Source organism: Gopherus flavomarginatus, chromosome 9, assembly GCF_025201925.1.
Source record: "Gopherus flavomarginatus isolate rGopFla2 chromosome 9, rGopFla2.mat.asm, whole genome shotgun sequence".
NCBI lineage: Eukaryota > Metazoa > Chordata > Testudines > Testudinidae > Gopherus > Gopherus flavomarginatus.
Window position 1 is genome coordinate 16,560,479 of NC_066625.1, and position 19,180 is coordinate 16,579,658.

The 19,180-nt window shown below is 42.5% G+C and overlaps 1 protein-coding gene across 3 annotated transcripts in view; it reads right to left on the reverse strand.

The window, feature by feature from the left end:
* The window catches only part of MOSMO (modulator of smoothened), a 48,474-nt gene that overhangs the window by 11,348 nt on the left and 17,946 nt on the right, over nt 1-19,180 (reverse strand). For 2 of the 3 annotated variants that reach the window (XM_050966771.1, XM_050966773.1), the window contains one exon: nt 4,497-4,709. In XM_050966771.1, the coding sequence (XP_050822728.1) occupies nt 4,497-4,709 (213 nt within the window). Of the gene's footprint in view, nt 1-4,496; nt 4,710-4,806; nt 5,003-19,180 lie in introns of all 3 variants that reach the window. The other variant, XM_050966772.1, reaches the window with a different exon arrangement.

Sequence of the window (19,180 nt, forward strand, 5' to 3'; positions counted from 1 at the left end):
GTTTTTGTATCCTATCAAGGAGACTGTAGAACCAAAGCCTCTTTGGTCAGAATGGGGATACTAGAATTATCAGTGCTGCTTCTCTCCTAATAGTCTGTAGCATTCTGGTGTGAAGAGAAAAAGGGAGTTAAGACATAAGAATCCCTTTTGGCTATCTTTGCAACAAGGCATCTCTTGTCTTGGCTCTGTGATCCCACTGGCAAGAGAACAACACTGAAACCTTGTGATTCAGGTGGGAAGCAAACAGATCTATAGCTGAGATACACTTATCACCTGGTAAAGATATTTAGTAAGTCCCATTCTGGAGGATCTAAGTTTTGCGAGCTGAGCCAGTCAGCCATGACATTCAATTCTGCCTTGGATGTGAAGGTAACAAGTTGATTGCAGATTCTTTGCCCACTTCATCAGGAGGTGAGCTTCTCTTTGAAGGACTATAGTCCTTGTTCCTTTTGTCTGCTGATGTATGACATGCCTGAGGTGTTGTCTATCATGGTCAGGGCATTAGGTAAATTCGGATGAGGGAGTAGAGCTTTGAACCCATACTGGATTGCCCTGAGCTCTCACCACTTTATGCTGTGCTTTCTCTCTTGTTTGGACTAGACCCCTTGGGCAGTCCTTGAACCCATGAGAATCCTCCTGGGGTGAGACACCTTCACTGAGGTGCAGATAAGAGACATCAGAGAGATAAGAGAAAGAACCTCATGTGAGCACTGGATCTCTAAGAATAACCACAGAAGAGATCACTGATCCCAAAAGAGTATGAATTGGTACTTTTCTTGAGAGGTTGACTATTTTGATAGAGTTCTCTGCTTCTTGTGTCTTTGCTGCAATAAACAACTTTGTAGAGGGCAGTGACTGTTCCTACTCAGAGACAGGAAATACACTGAGACTTAGCTGATTTTTTTCAGAAAACCTTGGCTCTGAAGCATCCTTATTGCTTTGGTGGTACAATCAATGAGGCTTGGTAAAGAAGTCACCCAGGAATGGGTAGACATAGACCCTTTCCTGTCTGAGAGCAGATATTAACACTACCAGCACTTTCATAAATACTTGCAATGCTGTTGTTAAACCATTGCTGTATTGGTAATGTGGTGCTCAGAGGATAAAGCTAAGGCAACATCTATGAGACTGTCAAATTGGACATAGGCATCCTTCATATCTACAGATGTCACGGAGACCCTCCATTGATGACAGCTAATGTGGATGTTATGGTCTCTATCTTGGCTTTTTCATTTTTTTTTTTTAAATGGATCTGTTGAGATACTTGATGTTGAGAAATGTTCTGTAGTCTTCTGACTTTTGTTTTTTTTAAGTAAAGGCACAATATGGAATAAGGTCGTGGTTCCTCTGAAGAGGATGAACAGATTAAATTATTCCCATTTGTAGCAGATGGGCTGTAGCAGATTTGTATGGCTCTCTGCACACTCTGACTCCTCCTATTCCTTAGGGAGAAGCCTTAGGACATGTGTTTTGTTTTATTTTTTACAAAGCCTGAGAGACAGCACACTTGCAACACAGTCCACCCAGATGACAGTTCTTTTGTTTGTTTATCTTGTTGGCCTGACACCCTGAGATCGTTTTCATTCCCAAAGGAGGGGCTAAGATTATGCCTGTGTGGATTTGGCTGCCTGTGAAGGGTCTGTATAGTGAGGAGGCCACTCTTTCAGGTAAAATTTTTTCCTCAGTTAGAAACATCTAGTCCCTGACCATTAGGAGGGAAAAAAAGGCACAATTGTCTTTGATAGTGATACCAGGAGGACTTTTGACTGGTGTATACCAAGGAACCTTCTGGAAGATATGGAAACTCATAGGGGAGCTGATGAGAACAGCCAAATACTTTCCCAGTCTTTAGGTGTATTAGGAAAATCGTTACCCCACTATCACACACTCAAAGGATGCATGAGGAGGGACATATAGCTATAGCTTGTCTGACGTATCGACAAACCTCATAATTGTAGATCACCATCCTCGGTACACTTTTTATCAAAGTCTATTCTCTGAGTGGTGTTTATTTTAATAATGTTATTATTTGAGTCATTAGCTATGATTTGGAGTACTGGCCTTCCTCTCATAAGCAGGGAGAACTCCCTTTGTGGGGTTGTGTGTATGCATGGCTATGGGAAACAGTGCATGTCCAAAGTGTGCACAGACTTGCCATGATGCACTCTGTGAGTGAGAAGAGGGGAACCCAACACTGACTATCCCCTGAGCTGGGCTCTGTGAGGGTGATCTGGGGAACTAAGTGCCTAGGATTTCTGCCTTGCTGTACTCCATGAAAGTGAGCAGAGGAACCAGACACTAAGGATTATCTGTCCTGCTGCATTCTGCAAATTTATGCAGTTTGAGGGAAACTGATTTCACTTTATGCCTTTTAGAGAGCCCCCTAGAGGAATCCCCTAAATCAGACTCTTAGGGTATATCTGTACTACCAGCTGGATTGGCAAGTAGTGTTCAATGTATTGGGAATTGATTTCTCGCATCTTGTCTGGATGCCCGTACTCCACCTTGGCAGGAGGAGTAAGCAGAGTCGACGGGGGAGCCACGGCAGTCGACTCGGCGCTGTGAGGACAGCCAGTTAAGTCGAACTAAGATACTTCGACTTCAGCTACGCGAATAGCATAGCTGAAGTTGCGTATCTTAGTTCGATGCCCCCCGCTAGTGTAGCCCAGGCCTTAGAAAATGAAGGGGTCGGGGTTGTGTGTTAGATGTTGGGTTGACTAGAGGGGTCTTAACATCTTTCTTATGCCTACCCTTAAACCTCATCTAAAGAGGAGAGACATTTTAGACTGATGGTTTGGATGGGTGCGAACCTTCTGGTTACCTCTTCAGTAGCTCTGAGAAAGAGGGGTTTTGTGCTGGATGGGTTTCCAAAGCTTCTCCATGGTCATCAGACACAGCTGTGAATGTGGGCTCCGGTGGTTGGGTGGGAAACTTCCCTGGCCCTCTGATATTGTGCTTCAACCTACACTCACCCCAAGTTGTGGGGGAGAAGGGAACAGAGGAGGAGTTGCCACTTTCTGATGCCGGGGCAAATGCTGTCCCATCACGTGTATCAGGTTCAGGAATTTTTGTAGATAAGCTGCTACCATTGCTTCCAGGAAGCTTTCCTGATCGGGGAGGGAGACGGAAGGAAACCCTGCCCCTTCCTGAGCACTTGAGAAGCTTGGATCTTCACAGAACAGGCAATGATCTCCATGCAGGCACCTAATCGGAGGGCTGCTGCAAGGAGACACAATGTCAGAGTTTTCTTCTCTGCCATGCTGCATTACAGGTGGGTGTGCGTGCAGGGAATACAGAGTCCTCCAGTGACTGAGGAGAAAGGGAATCCTCTCTGTCAATAAAGGCAGATCCTGACATCTTGGAGAGTTTATGCCATTTTTTTCCCTTTTCTTTCTCATTAAATTTCCTCTGAAGCAGGGAGGAGCTGGTCTGCCTGCCTGCAGCTGGAAATGCAAATATAAACTGACAGTTTCTCAGAGGTGAAGCCACACCTCCATTGCCTCTGATTGACAGGTTTAGTCTGCCTAGAGCAGTGGTTCTCAACCTTTCCAGACTACCGTACCCCATTTCAGGTGTCTGATTTCAGTCCCAGGCGGTGGGGCTTTGGCTCCAGCATGTATCTGAGCTTTGCGGGGGCCTTGCTTGCCACCTCACTAAAACCATCCCCATGTCGAGAAACTCTAATATAGTATAAAAAGCAGTATAAACAAGTCACTTCTCTGTATAAAATTTTCACTAGTGCTTTTCAAGTAGACTGCTGTAAAACAAGGAAAATATTTAGATGAGTTGACATGCCCTCTGGAAGACCTCTGTGTACCCTCAGGGCTACATGTAACCAATGTCATGGATATGCGGACCTCATTACAAATAAGATAGAACAACTTTCATGAGAATTGTAACAAAACAGAGTTAGAATCAACCCTGCATCAAATGTTTACAGGAGGATACTTCAACAGGACTGATTTCAGGACAATAATGAGACCAAGGTCCACCAACACCCTCCTCCACATGTGGGTGAAAAAAGGCTACAACCATTCCATTATTCCAGCCAGCAGTGAGTACCAGCTACACCGGCCAAATTAAGAGTTCACATGACTCAGGAACAGCCTAGCCTTCCCCACTCCTGCACACCCATATCGTTGGGCCGCTTTGTGACATTCCCTGTGGGGAGAGGGGCTGGAAGCTACCATGGTCCGGAGGTGTACTACTTTCTTCCTCTACCCTGGGGCTGCAGCAGGTGATCAGCACTGTGACTATAAAGCCAGGATCCCAAAGATCTTCCCTTGATTCTCAGCCACTTCTGGATACCAAACCCCTGATTTTTAAAGAAGAGGATTATTTCCACAAAGCAGGAATTTAAAAGGAAAAGCATTCTGTCTGATCAGGGCAGAGTTTTACCACTGGTCTCTGGCAACAACCCCCACCCAGATTTGTTTAAAAAAATATCTACCAGTTAATCCTTCAGACAGGCTTATTTTGTAGCTGAAGTCACTTACTTCCAGTGAATGCTATCCAGCGGGCATATTTAGTAGCTTCTCTTCGCCAGTGGGAAGCCACTAGCAAACCACACGTGACAGTCAGTGAAATGATTCCCATAATGATGAAAAATAATGTGGTGACCCACTCAGGGGGCAGCCGTGGAGGAATACAGGTCCTGTCACGTCCATGGATGGTTTGACACTGTCGCACAAGGCCAACTGTGAGTGCACCTGAAAATACAGAGAGGTAAGTCTTAGCAGGATCTACTTTTCCAAAGCACTATTCTGAGATGTCCTCATCTTCCCCATTGAAGGCTCAGTGTCATACCAAGACTCATTCTAGCCAGAGAGGGTGGATGTGGCTCTCCTATGAAGTCTGTCAATGTCATTCAATGTCAGCTGGAGTGGTAATATGGGGGGAGTCAGGGGGGAAGAAGAGGGAGGGTGAGTCAGCTGGGTCTAGCGCTGCACCCATTTTGCTCAGCACAGTATTCGGAAAGATAACACAAATTGTTTCTCCACACCTGTAAAATACAAATTTACTGCTGTAAGGCACAACACGTGTGTGTCAAGATCATAGCTAGAATGTGTCTTTTGAAGGATGCACTTGAGAATATCCCTTTCAGAATTCTTTCATCCAAGAGGGCTAGGTCGGTTCTTCTGATAGTTAAACAGGCAAGTTAAATACATACTAGGGTTTCTATGTTACCAGATTTAAAGGTCACTTTAAGCCATTCAGTACACAGGATGCAAGAGAATGGGTCTAATTATTACAAATATTCTAATATTGTGCCACAACCTGCAGCCTATAGGAAAAAGAAACTAAGGTAATTAAAAAGTTATAGTTCACTTCCAGTTTAGTAATGGAAGAGTCATTTAACACACAGAATATAGGAAAGACAATAATGCAATGCACAGAGTTTTGTAAGTGGCACAAGATTAGGTACTTTCCATTAAACCCAAATAGTTTTGATTTTAAGTTTAAATTTACTGCTTTCAAGCACGGCTGTTGGAATTAGGGGTGTTGAGGTGTGGCAGGGTTTCCATTATATTTACAGTTTTGTTCAATGGCTTTTAGCACCCCCACTATGAAAGCAGTGACATTGCAACAACTTTTAAGACGCACAAAGTAGTTTTTACGGTCCAATACTAACTGCAAAAAACTTAATTTACTGGAAAATTTGAGCCCAGACATAACATGAGAGTCAAAGAGACCGTCTGCCAATGTCTCTAAAATCTTGAATCCTGCATTTTGTGGTACAATCAATTCCACCCCTATTCACAAATCCTTTTCACATGTAAAGATAATTTCCTACAGCCAAATCCAAGATAAACTCAGCAGTGCATGGTATTATCTTACATTAGTTAAAAAAAAAATCAACCCCCTCCCCCAAATATTAGACACTGTAAACAAGTGTTGCTATACTTAAAAGGACACTTTAAAAATGGAACTGGGAAATTGAAGTTCTGTGAGCTATTCAGGAGTAGAAAAGATTTCTTCTGTATCCTATTCTTAATGCTTTTCCAAAAGAGAAAATATGCAAACCAAAAACACTCAACTCACTGACCGGAACAACGGCTGGTGTTTACACCTACCCTCCAGGATGCCAGGGCCAGAAATAGGCACAAACTCCTTTTGTGAGTGCACACAGACTGCCTGCTTATGCTCCCAGCACTCATGCCCAGCAGAATCAAAACAAACGCAGGTTGTTATTTTTGAGTAATAAGATAGTGTCCTAGGTCAGATTTTCTCTTTCTGCTGGAACATTTTAAAAACAAGAGCAGAATCAGGAATAAGAAAGTTCTGAACCAAATCTGTTCAACCAATTCTGGAATCTTTGTCCAGGTTGTGGACCCTATTCAAATACGTCCCTTTAGTTACATGTTTCTTTTTTTTTTAACAAAAACATGCAGACAGGTTGAGTTCTCTCTTGTTAAGACAACCCTGCAAACAAACCTACAACCAACGAAGTTACAGCAACAAGATTATTCCATATCTTGGGAAAATTAGTAGTTTCTGCTCAAACATAGAGATGTGTAACAGTAAGATTGATGTAGGTCAGGATTAAGAGCATACTGGCAGAGTTACACAAGGAAGTCTGCACTATACCTACATATGTAGGACATGGCTCTAGCCTTTGCAAGAACTTTGGACTTCTCAGTCTTTTGCTGCTGAGAGCCACAGGGGCTAAGATAGGCCTTACAGATCTTGGACTGGACCTGAGCAATCTTCCAGAGGGTCTCACCTGGAGGGCTCCCTTTCGGACGAGGAGCTGCAGGAGATAGGGCTGGCGTTAGCGGGTAGCAAGCAGGGCAATTGCCTGGGGCCCCAAGCCACAGGGGGCCCTGCAAAGCTAAGTTACATCACAGCTACAGAGTCACTATGGGTAAATGTAATACGAGTATTACTGTAATTTAATCTCTAAAAGTGGAAATAAATCACACTAAAGCAGAGGTTTTCAAACTGTGGGGCACCCCCCCCCGCCCCCAGAGGGCACAGAGGAATGTTGGGAAGGGGCATGGCAATACCAAGCAGTTCAGGCGTCAGCCCTGGGCAGTGGGGCTTGGGCTTTGGCTTCAGCAGGGTAGGGGCCCGCTCCTTAGTTTCTGGCCCGGGCCCCAGTGAGTCCAACGCTGGCCCTGGCAGGAAAGTCTCTTTATCCTTGTGGATTCTGGGAGTGAATGCAGAAGATCAAACACCCAGAAGGTGAATGTCCTTCTCCAGGCACATGAGGCACTGTATGTGGCTGCAGTATGCCAGGAAGACACCTGGGCAGGAAACGCGTATTTTAATCCCAGGCTCTTCTGCTTTTTCAGTTCTGCCATCACACAGAACTGAAAGAGAATCACCATCTGACTAAACGAACTGCTAACGCCAGGATGGACAAAAATCAATTATTTTTAAAAAATATATTTAAAAAAAATCAGATTTTTTTGATAAAATGCTTTTTGAGGAAAAAACCTATTTAAAGATAGTTTTAATTAAGATACATTATAGTGCAAAGACATCTCATCATGGAATAGGGATTATAAATTCTAATTCTATAGTATGAGACAATATATTCATGTAATGTTTACGAAAAGTTTTGTAAATGAGTTTCAATAGTTCATGGATTAAGGACCTGATTTTATGGAGTTCCAGGGGCTTCTGTATAGATTATTTAAGTTAATCTTTCTACCTACCCAGTGAGACTAGTGCTCAGTCTAGAACATACCATCAGAGATGCTTAGTTTTGCTGTTCTCAAACTGTCGATTTGCATCTCCAGAGATAACATGCTTGTTAACAGCAAAAATGTTTTTAAAGAAATAAATAACTTACAGAGGTGAGAAATAACAGACCTCAACCCTACTGTCCCTGTGCAAATTTGTGTATACAGAGTCAATCCCTTACCTCTCTCTAAAAGTGCAAAGTTTCAAAAAGTTCAATGAAAAGAAGATTGTTCGAAGCAGAATAGATCTGGACAAGGAGAAGACTTCTGGAGATAAATGTGAGAAGGGAGGGGCAGGCAACAGGAACAAAAGTGGAACTGTCTGAGCAGCATATTCCAGAATTTTAGAGGTCTTTATGAGTGTAGCCTTCATTAATTTGAAATCTGCCATTCTCTCACTAGAAGGGAAAATCTATAATGGCAGCAAATCCACCCTGGCTAATGCTAACTGAGAAAAAAAGCAGCTCTAGCTTCAAAGAGCCTGGAGAGGTTCACGTCTGTCCAGGCACATGGCTGAAAATAACAGAGGTGGCAAGGGCATTCTGCCCTTTATATAGACTTGTCCTCAGAACGTCGGTGACTTTGAGTGGAGGGACTGGGAGAACAAGAGTGCTCTAGTTCAGTGGTTCTCAAACTTTTGTGTTGGTGACCCCTTTCACACAGCAAGCCTCTGAGTGTGACCCCCCCCTTGTAAATGTATAAAAATGTGTTTTTAATTTAACACCATTATAAATGCTGGAGGCAAATTGGGGTTTGGGGTGGAGGCTGACCGCTCGTGACACCCCATATAATAACCTTACAAGTCCTGAGGGGTCCCAAGCCCCAGTTTGAGAACCCCTGCCTTAGAGTCTTGTAAATTCTATCTCATGTGCAATCACTATTGCAACCGATTTACATATGCATGCACATGCCAAAGGACAACACTGAATATTTGTCAAAGAATTCAACACAAAGATTTCTACATGTTGTGTTTAATCATTTAAGCCATGTGCCTAATGCAAACAGGCAAATTGATACCCGGCAGCTGCCTGACACACTAACTCAGCAAAGGAAATCTCAATCAGCCTTTCATAGCCCACTGACAAGATGTGGGACAAGACAAGGCAAAAATACTGGACCAGATGTAGTTTTACACCAATATCTGCAGGACACTCAACGTGTAGCTAGAAAACAGCCACTGCTTCTCTATTTGGGATTCATCAAGTTCTATCTAACGTATAGAATGAAAAGGCATTTGTCACTCAGAGTAACAACTATAGCACAATAGCTGAAAATTCAGTAAATGTTCAAAGGTGCTGGATTAAACAGCTGTGGAAACAGAAACACTTTTTAGCCACAGAACGGATACAGCGCAGGAACAGGTCCCTCCATCCTCACAGTGCCCACACAACTACTCCTGGGGAAATTCTGCAACAAAAAAATAAAAATTCTGCACACAGTATTTTCAAATTCTGCATATTTTATTTGTCAAAATAGCACAATATAATCACACCAGTTTCAATTATTTTTTGTCATTTATTTCAAAATACCTGTTAGCAAGAATGTGTGTAACAATACAGATAACAAAAAAGATTCAGAAAATGTTTTTTAAATTGATTCTTTACTAGGCATATTAATAGAGAACTCTGAGCAATGATTCATTTAAACTACAATACACAATCATATTTCCTGCAGCCCCCCCCCCAGAAGCACTGCAAAGCCTTGCGGGAGTCAGGGGTAACGGAGGAGCTGAGGGAGAGTGAAGTAAATTGGTGGGAAGGCACCTGGGTGTGAACTTGGAGGGTTGTTGGGCATGGGTGGGAAAAGTATGGAACAGGTTTTTTGGGGAGGGGTTGGGGGAGACCGTTAGGGAGCTGCCCCCACCAGACCCTAGCTGACCCATAGTCTCTCCCATTCAGTCAGGCATGTGTTCCTGTCCACATGTGTCTGTGCCCCCACCCAGCCACTCCCCTGTCCCTATGTGTCCCTGCACCTTCTCCCCGTCCCCATGTGTCTGTGTCCACATCCAGCCAACCCCATCTCTATGTAGCTCTGCACCTCCTCCCCTATCACCATGTGACCATGCCCCTTTTTCCCCCCGTGGTTTTCTGCTTCCACTCCACTCAGCCCCTGCCCCAGTCTGTCCTTCCCCACTAGCCCTTATGAGCCCGTCTGACCCTCCCCCCAGCACCCCACACGGTCTGTCTCCCCAAAGCCCGTCTCCTGACTTGGCCTGGCAGAAGCTGCGAAGAAGGCAGGCTCTCTCTCTTCCCTAGCTGGCTGGGAGCTGCTGCTCTGTTCTACTGCCACAGTGCCCTCTGGTGGCAAAATGCAGAACTGCAGCAACTTTTCAGAAGATTTTTTCTGCACAAAAAAATAAAAATATACACAGCTCATTTATTATGCGCACACAGTGGTGCAGAATTTCCCCAGGAGTAACTAACAGACCTTGAACTAGAGGGACCACTTGAAGGTATGAGAATCTTTGTTTCCACACCATGCCTAACCTAACCCCAGTCTCTCTCCTGAGACTGCCAGCAAGGGCGTCAACTAGTGCCAGTCCTGGAAGCAGTATAGGATACAGATATCTGGTCCACTAGGAACTGGATTCAAACTGCCAATTCCTTTCACATAGGTCAAACAGCCTTCAGAAGTTAACAAGTCAGTCTCTACTGACTTGGGCTCAATTTAAACCAGTAACCTAGAGATGAAAGGTTTCATAACCCTTTCCCTACCCCTGCATTGCCCCCAAGTCATCCAGTCCAGTAAAATACTGTCATTTTTAAACACGGCATATTTATGCCAAAACATCCACCTGAATCACTTACAAAAATACTCCTTTGCAAACATTTTCGAGAGGATAGCTTGACTAATAATTCAATGCAGTTTTACCAGTCTCATAAAAATAAAGCATTTCATATTTGTGTAGATATATCTGTCTGCTGCTCAAAACCACCAAAACTTCAACTCTTCCAACACAGTCAATCAAATGCCATCCTACTCCTGGTTCCTAGGTAACCAACAGAGCTACCAAGAAGGAAATCCATATAGTGATGGAAAGAAAAAGACTGTTGCAGCTATTTCCCTCCCTAACACCTATGAATTATTAAAAGTGTCAATGATACCAGGACTGAGACACCGTGGCATAAGAAATGCACATTATAACAGCAGATTATTACTGTTCTTCATTATTTGCTTGTAGGAGAATCCAAAATTGCCCATGTAATGTATGGCCACAGAAAGACTGTTCCTGTCCTGAAGAGCTTACAACTCAATAAGAAACAGACACAAAGGAGGGTTAGGGTGGAGTGGGGATACCAAGTCAGAAGTACAATAAAAGGTCACATGGCCCATAAGTCTATTTATGAGATATTTCCTTTGTTCTTAAATCTTTCTTACCTCTTCACCTCGATACCCGCCCATCCCCAGTCCTCACCTATTACCCATTGCTATTGAACCTGTTACATTTTCCTGTTTTTATTTAAAAAAACCAACAAACTACTCTATTTAAAGGCATCAACTTCTATCCACCACATCTTCCCTAGCCACAGCCTCCATTCCAGTCTCATTACACTCCTACCTCCCAAAAGTAAACCACTTCCTTGGCACAAATGCTCACTACTAACATCAGACACAGTACTGTTACCCTTACAGAAGAGGTAAAAATAGCCAACTGTCATCTATTTGCAGTCTACATATACTTAGCTTGCTTCCCCCCCACCCCGCCACTTGTGCTAAAAGTCCCTGGATTTGATCACCAGGGGAGTGGGGTGGTGAGTGAAGCTGGCAGAGCATTTTTCTTAAACAGGTGAAGCAGGTTCCACAGTCTGACAGAACCCACATCTTCAGTCACAGGACTCAGTGTAGAGCCATTCTGTTTACTCTGGATTTTGCTTAATAGGGTGATGGTAGGTAAAATTTTGGCTTATTGCTGATTGTGGCACATAACTTAGGCCTGGTCTACACTATAGGGTTAGGTCGAATTTAGCTGCATTAGGTCGATTTTAAAATGAATGTGTCCACACAACCAACTCCATTCCGTTGACTTAAAGGGCTCTTAAAATCGACTTCTGTACTCCTCCCCCGACGAGGGAATGAGCGCTAAAATCGACCTTGCTGGGTTGAATCTGGGATAGTGCAGGCACAAATTGACGGTACTGGCCTCTGGGAGTTATCTCAGAGTGCTCCAATGTGACTGCTCTGGACAGCACTTTGAACTCCGATGCACTAGCCAGGTACAGAGGAAAAGCTCCGGCAACTTTTGAATTTAATTTCCTGTTTGGTCAGTGTGGCGAACTCAGCAGCACAGGTGACCATGCAGTCCCCCCAGAATCATAGAGCGTAGAATGTTTCTACGCTCCCCCTATCATCTCTGTCCCTGAGGTTATCGCAGATTAGAAGGTGAAAAAAAACGCACTCACGATGACATGTTTTCCGAGCTCATACAGTCCTCCTGCACTGATAGGGCACAGCTTAATGCATGGAAGCAGAGGCCAGGAGAGAATTAAGTGAGTGCGAAGAGCGGAGGTAGGACCTGATGCTGAGGAAAGCCAGCAAGAGCACAGACCCCCGCTGCATCCACGGTATAACTGCCTGCCATCCTCCCCATGTTCTATAGCCTCCTCACCGAAATGCCCAAGAACTCCGGGGGGAATCTCCAGGCATCCAGCCACTCCACTTGAGGATGGCCCAAGCAACAGAAGGTTGTCATTCAAACAGTTTGATTTTTAGTGTGACTACAACAAGCAATGTGGCCACATCCTTCCCTCCTCCCCCATCTCACCCGGGCTACCTCATCCATTATCTCATTTTTTTTTAAATTTAATAAAGAAAGAATGCATGGTTTCAAAACAATAGTTACTTTATTTCGAAGGGCGGAGGGTGATTGGCTTACAGGGAATTAAAATCAACAAAGGGGGCAGGTTTGGATCAAGGAGAAACACACACAACTGTCACACCGTAGCCTGGCCAGTCATGAAACTGGTTTTCAAAGCCTCTGTGATGCGCAGCGTGCCTTGCTGTGCTCTTCTAATCACCCTGGTGTCTGGCTGCTCAAAATTGGACACCAGGCGATTTGCCTAAACCTCTCACCCCATTATAAATGTTTCCCCCTTACTCTCACAGATATTATGGAGCACACAGCAAGCAGCAATAACAATGGGAATGTTGGTTGCGCTGAGGTCTGACGTAGACAGCAAACAGTGCCAGCGAGCTTTTAAAGTGCATGATGGTGAGCTGAGTGGGCTCCATGCTTGCCATGGTATGGCGTCTGCATGGGTAACCCAGGAAAAAAGGCGCAAAACCACTGACAGCCATTGCTTTCACGGATGGAGGGGCAACTGACTACATGTACCCAAAACCACCCGCGACAATGTTTTTGCCCCATCAGGCATTGGGAGCTTAACTCAGAATTCCAATGGGCGGCGGAGACTGCGGGAACTGTGGTATAGCTACCCACTGTGCACTGCTCCGTAAGTCCATCCTAGCCACGGTAGTGAGGACACACTCTGCCGACTTAATACGCTTAGTGGGGACATACACAATCGACTGTATAAAAGCAATTTCTAAAAGTCGACTTCTATAAAATCGATTAAATTTCATAGTGCAGACATACCCTCAGATGCCATTGATATAAAACACTTAGGTTTAGTGTGTTTTAATAATGATTTAAGTAGATGAGCCCAGGCTAATTGGGCACTTTAAATAAAAATAAGGAAAAAGGAAGAATTGTGGTTTTCTAACGCCACACATGCAGGATAGCTTTTTGTATATAAATAGTGGAACAGATCAGCTAAGACTTCTGCCCTCCTCCACACACACTTTTTTTTTTTTTGAGCAGAGGAAAAGAAAAGAGCTGCGGAGGGTTGTTCATTGGTGGTGAGAAGGCACTTTTTATGAAGGAAATGCTAACATTTTATTGTAAACTATTACATTGTACATTACTTGATCGCGGACAAGTAAATATTAAAAAAACCTGGCTAAAAATTCTGTCTTGTGACTGGAGAGCTCTCTTCCTCTTCATACACTGGAAAGGGGAACCAAATTTCTAGCTCTCTCTTCTTTTGTGCTTCTCTTGTATATGAGCTCAGTGTCAAAGCCTTCCATTACAAGAACAGTCCATATTTTATTATGCCCAAATTCAGTAGGAGGGGATCATATGTATACAATAATGTGCAATACAGGGTAAAGCAGCTAACAAAAAGAAAGACATTTATTAATTTTTCTGTTTAAAATGCAGCTCCTTTACTGGAGCATTAAGTAAGTAGCTCGGAGCTCTCCAGGAAGCAGCATTTTGTCATAAAATGAATCTCTAAGAGTTTCCTCTCAATAGTGTTTAATTCCTGAACACAGCCACCACATATGTAATAATGTTCCCCTTTCCCTACAGCCCCACCAAAACAGCACCTTCCTAGTAGCAAAAATGATGATGATCTCAACTGGAGTTAAACGTAATCTCTATGGCAATTTATAAAATGTTATAACCTACACAAACTTAAGATGCACAGTCCCTTTCCTATATTTAGAAACCCATTCATCCAGATCCATTTTTTTTTGTTCAAATCCCTTTCCCATCTTTTCATCTGGATTGTTTTCTTATCAACATCTTTTTCAATTAAAATTGTATATACATCTTAGAAATTAAACCTTTTGTTCCAGCCTGCTCCTGGGTCAACTCCTCAAATGTGGTTATAGATCTAGATAGAGTCACCTGATATCCAGATTTCACAATAAAATCTTTGACTTGTAAATGCTGAAAGTCAAGTATGTCTAAACTCTACCCAACTGGTAACTGGAAAGAAGAAAAGTCCAGACCCACTTTATAGGAGGTACAGATTTCAGCTCGCTCTCTTTTTAATAGTGGTGGCCTGCAGAGGCAACAAGTTCCAACACTCTATGTTATTTGACCCATGTGAAGACCCCAAGAATCAAGATGGAGCACGGTATGGACTGACGCTCTCTATTAAATGTTAAGGATAACCATAGGGCTTACTTTAGCCAACTTAGCCTTAAGCATGTCTGCTTGCTTCCCACCTGCAGTCATGCCTCTCATGGAGGCTTCCATCAGCCAGTCGATGCACAGATGAGGACTTCTGGTGGGGGATAAATAGGACTAATTCAGATTTTAGACTAGACTACAGTAATTCTAATGTAACCCCACCTTATACAAAATAAGCAGAAGCTTTTTTGAAAGAGTATATTTCAAAGTTGTCCAAGGACTTTGGCAGCTATTTAGCGGGATACTTCCAATGCTATTTATAAGGATTTTTCATGTGATATGCTGTTTCAAGTGGTGCAGCTGCAGCTATAAAAGGGTAAAATGAGGCATTTACTTCTCTAAGTATATCTTGGTATACTTTGCCTTTTAATAAATGTACACACATGGAGCCATATTCAGGGCATGAGCTTCATATAAAGCAGAACAACAAAATTCCATAGCCAGGAAGCTGCAGTTTGTGTGTCACTCTGGCCTTTCCCAAAACTCCATGGAATTTACATTACAGATTCACTGCTGCCATAGTCAGAGAGGGTGTTTCTGGGCATGGGATTATCAAGCTCCATGCATTTTAGTGTATAACCCACCCAAGCTTCAAATCCTATAAACTCTGCCATGAAAGGGTTCTTCATGCTCTTGGCTAAGCCGTGCAGGACATTATGCAAGCGCTTTTGAGAAAGCCAGAATAGAGATTAAAACCCTGCTTTTGCAGTATTCCTATTTTTTGCAGCATTTGTACCCATTTTGGAAGCCATATATGGGTGGGTATAGCAAAGGGAAAGCAACATGATGAGTAAATGGTAGAAAACGACACAAAACTGGAAAGGGAGGGAAAATAATTTTGGTTAAAGGTACTGGGACAGCCTCTTCTGCTTACAAAACACACCCCTGACTTTTTATATAACTTCACAGGTTGCAGAATATTTGTATTTAAGGTCTTACCAAAAGATGCCTGTAACGTAAAGTAAACCGCACGGTAGTCTTCTGATCTTTCTGAGATACAGGATTTGAGTCTATGGTTAAAGGGAATCTAGTTATTCCAAACCTGATGCTTAGACTATTGAGTTATAGACCTAGCTTAAAAACATTTACATAGCCATATGCAGTGCCATCAAGACATTTTCCAGAAAGACTCATATATACACATAATTAATGATTCACAAGGAAACCAGACAACCCCGTTTACTCACTTCATTGCTTCACCACATACAGCATGACAACAAAAACAAACCTGGATTATACGTACAAAATTACAGTTACAAATTGGTATAGGTTATCCTGCACAATTAAAGCATAATTTTATAACCTGCCAGTTCATGAAGTGTGTTAACACTAACTAATCACAGGAAAGCTTTAAAGTTGAACCTTATTGGCCTTGTCTACAGCAGAATTTTCAGACTCGTAATTCCCAATTGCTACAGCTCTACTCGTAACTTAGGGGTCAGACTTGCTACACCATACTACCCCTACCCTACAACCTGGCAGTAAAAATGCACAAGCCCTGACTGCACTAAAGTGTACCACAGTGCTACCACTTCCAAACTATACCAATGAAGTTGCACTTGGTAGTAGTTACAGGTCCAAATATCCTAGTATACATATAACCATTGAGGAGCCTGCGGACAGAGTGTGTGGGGGAGTATATAGCAGTTCACACTTCTGTTATTACTGCTTGAAGATTGTTCTCTGTAAGGATGATGTAACAGGGCAAATGTTCTTTTTGGGGAAGGCTTTGCAACAAGAAAGGTATAGAGGCTTTCAGTGCCTACAAGTGAAAATTTGAGATGTATACACCACCACAGTGTAAGTCCAGCTTCTATCATAGATGGATCTACAGCTGTGGAGAATTAAAGATCTAATTTTTGCTTAAAAGGCATGTTAGAATAAATATTTGTAATTAATACAGAGAGATTCCCAACATAAAGATTCCTGACTCACTTCTCCCAAAGCAAGTGATTTTTCCCTGGCTCTTTCTACTGATAAAGGACATACGTAACCTGTTCTAGGCCTCCACTCCTAAATTGTTTCACAGTAGTTTAAAATAAGTCTCCTCAATATAACAATTCCTCCTCTTTCCATACATACATTCACTGTCACTTTATCCCTGTACACAACCCCACATCAGCATGCAAGATGTGTGGGAACTTCTCTTTAATTATTAAAATACTGTCTGATGAGGAGACTATGGATTTCAACCAAGAATAAATTAACCTGTGAAGCCATGTGACAATTTAGCCCTACAATAATTTACCTCTGAATAATTAGCACTATGGTAAGGTAGAGAGAGGTAGCACACTGATTTAACAAACTGGCTAGAGTCATCTGGATGCAAACAACATTTCCAGTAAAGCACAAGGTAGTTTATTTGCTATTGTTTTTAAACAAGGATTTTCTTCACAGGTTAGGTCCAACGGGAGTAATTTAGTGTTTAAGCCTCTAAAGGACTTCACTTTTCTTATCCAAATATTCAGAAAGAAGCATGATAGATTTGTTTTCTACTGCACAGATACTAAGCCTGTTGTTCAGTCTGCAGACTGAAAGGTGAACAAGTCCAGACTTGCTGAAATAAGATTTATGAATGCAGGAGTCTGAATTCAGATAGTGATAAATGTGTTGCAAAACAGAGGACTAACCACTTACTGCAAATGCTGAGGAAGTACAAGAGCTCAAAATGATGTTTAGGTGAGTTTAGAATAATTACCTTTCCTGTCTTTAAGATGCAAACTATTTCTTTTTAGCATTCTGGTCTTTCCTTCTTAATTATCTGCCAATTACTGTAACTATGGACCAAAAGCCTAGCAGTCTCACTTCGAAGTAGGCTAGTATTCTATGGACTGTCCAGCTGCAATACTGATCCACTCCCCACCCTTACTTTAACACCAATAGGACAAAGCCAAAGGTCTGAGAAACCATATGTTCCTATAAGGATATGCTATGGTCATAAAAGCAGAGATTTGTAATTGACTACATTCTTCTGTTAACATGTCACGTTTACAGAGGGTTTGCCCATAATATTCTCCTTTCTGAAAGAACTCTTTAGAAAGTGTCCCTTCATGTCCCAGTTCATGGAGCTCATTATGAGAAGCACTGAGATATCACATCTCATTCTACTGCTAAGACACAGTTTTTGAAGGAAGCTTTGCCAAAATAGTTTCAAATAAACTAGGCCAACACTCTACATTATGCATTGCATCGATTCCACTGATTAATATAGGTTTCAGAGTGGTAGCCGTGTTAGTCTGTATCAGCAAAAACAACGAAGAGTCTTTGTGGCACCTTAGAGACTAACAAATTTATTTGGGCATAAGCTTTTGTAGGCTAAAATTCAAAGTGGTTTTAGCCCACGAACGGTTATGCCCAAATAAATTTGTTAGTCTCTAAGGTGCCACAAGGACTCCTCGTTGTTTTTGTTGATGAAGATAGTTATACTATTTATCATTCAATTTTATGTAAAAAACAATGAACTAGAATTAAAATTTAGGTGACCAAGAGTACATCTACAGTGCAATTCAACATAAGAAGCTGAGCTACGTCAGCCAACTTGGGCTCATGGGGCTATTTAATTGGTAGGTGTTCAGGGTTGGGCCAGAGCCCAGGCTCTGGGACCCTGTGAGGGGAGAGGGTCTACATCTCAATTAAATAGCCCCATAACCCCGTGAGCCTGAGTCAGCTGACACAGGCCAGCCACGGATGTTGAATTGCAGTGCAGACACACCCTTAGGGCCCAAGACTATAACTGTTACACATAAGACTCCCACTGACTACATAGGGAGCTTGTAGTGCTTGATTTTATTTCTACTGTGTCTTAAGAGAAACTATAGGTGTCCATAAAATTAGGATACATAGAATGTAAACCAGCAAAGAAAGTGGAGCTAAGACTTCAGAAAGGCCAGATAACAAGATGGTCACTTACGTCACAGAGTAAGAGAAAAAAATATAGTTTTAAAAATATTCAAAGAATTTTAAGAGAGATTCAGACAAGGCACAGGCTTTAGGTTTGCTTGAAAAGTCATATTTAAGAAAAGAGTGCATCTTTTCAATAACTTATGTTAAATCAATATTAAGCACACATAGAGACTGGTTGTGCTACGAAAGCCACCGTTTCCCCTCCACTCTGAATTTTGACTTTGGAGGTGAGGGAATAACCACTCTCCCACTGAAGTCAATTCACAGAGACTATCTTATTTCCCTTTTGTATAAAGGCTATTCTTTCCCTTAATGACAGAATGCCCCCTTCCTCCCACAGAGATGCTTAAAAACTCTTAAGACCGTGTGTCTGCGGTATCAGAATAGGACATCGTAGGACACTCAGAATAGGACACTGTGGGTACATCTACACTACAGGATTATTCCAATTTTACATAAACTGGTTTTGTAAACCAGATTGTATAAAGTCGAGTGCACGCGGCCAAAGCACAATAATTCGGTGGTGTGCGTCTATGTACCAAGGCTAGCGTCGATTTCTGGAGCGTTGCACTGTGGGTAGCTATCCCATAGTTCCCGCAGTCTCCCCAGCCCA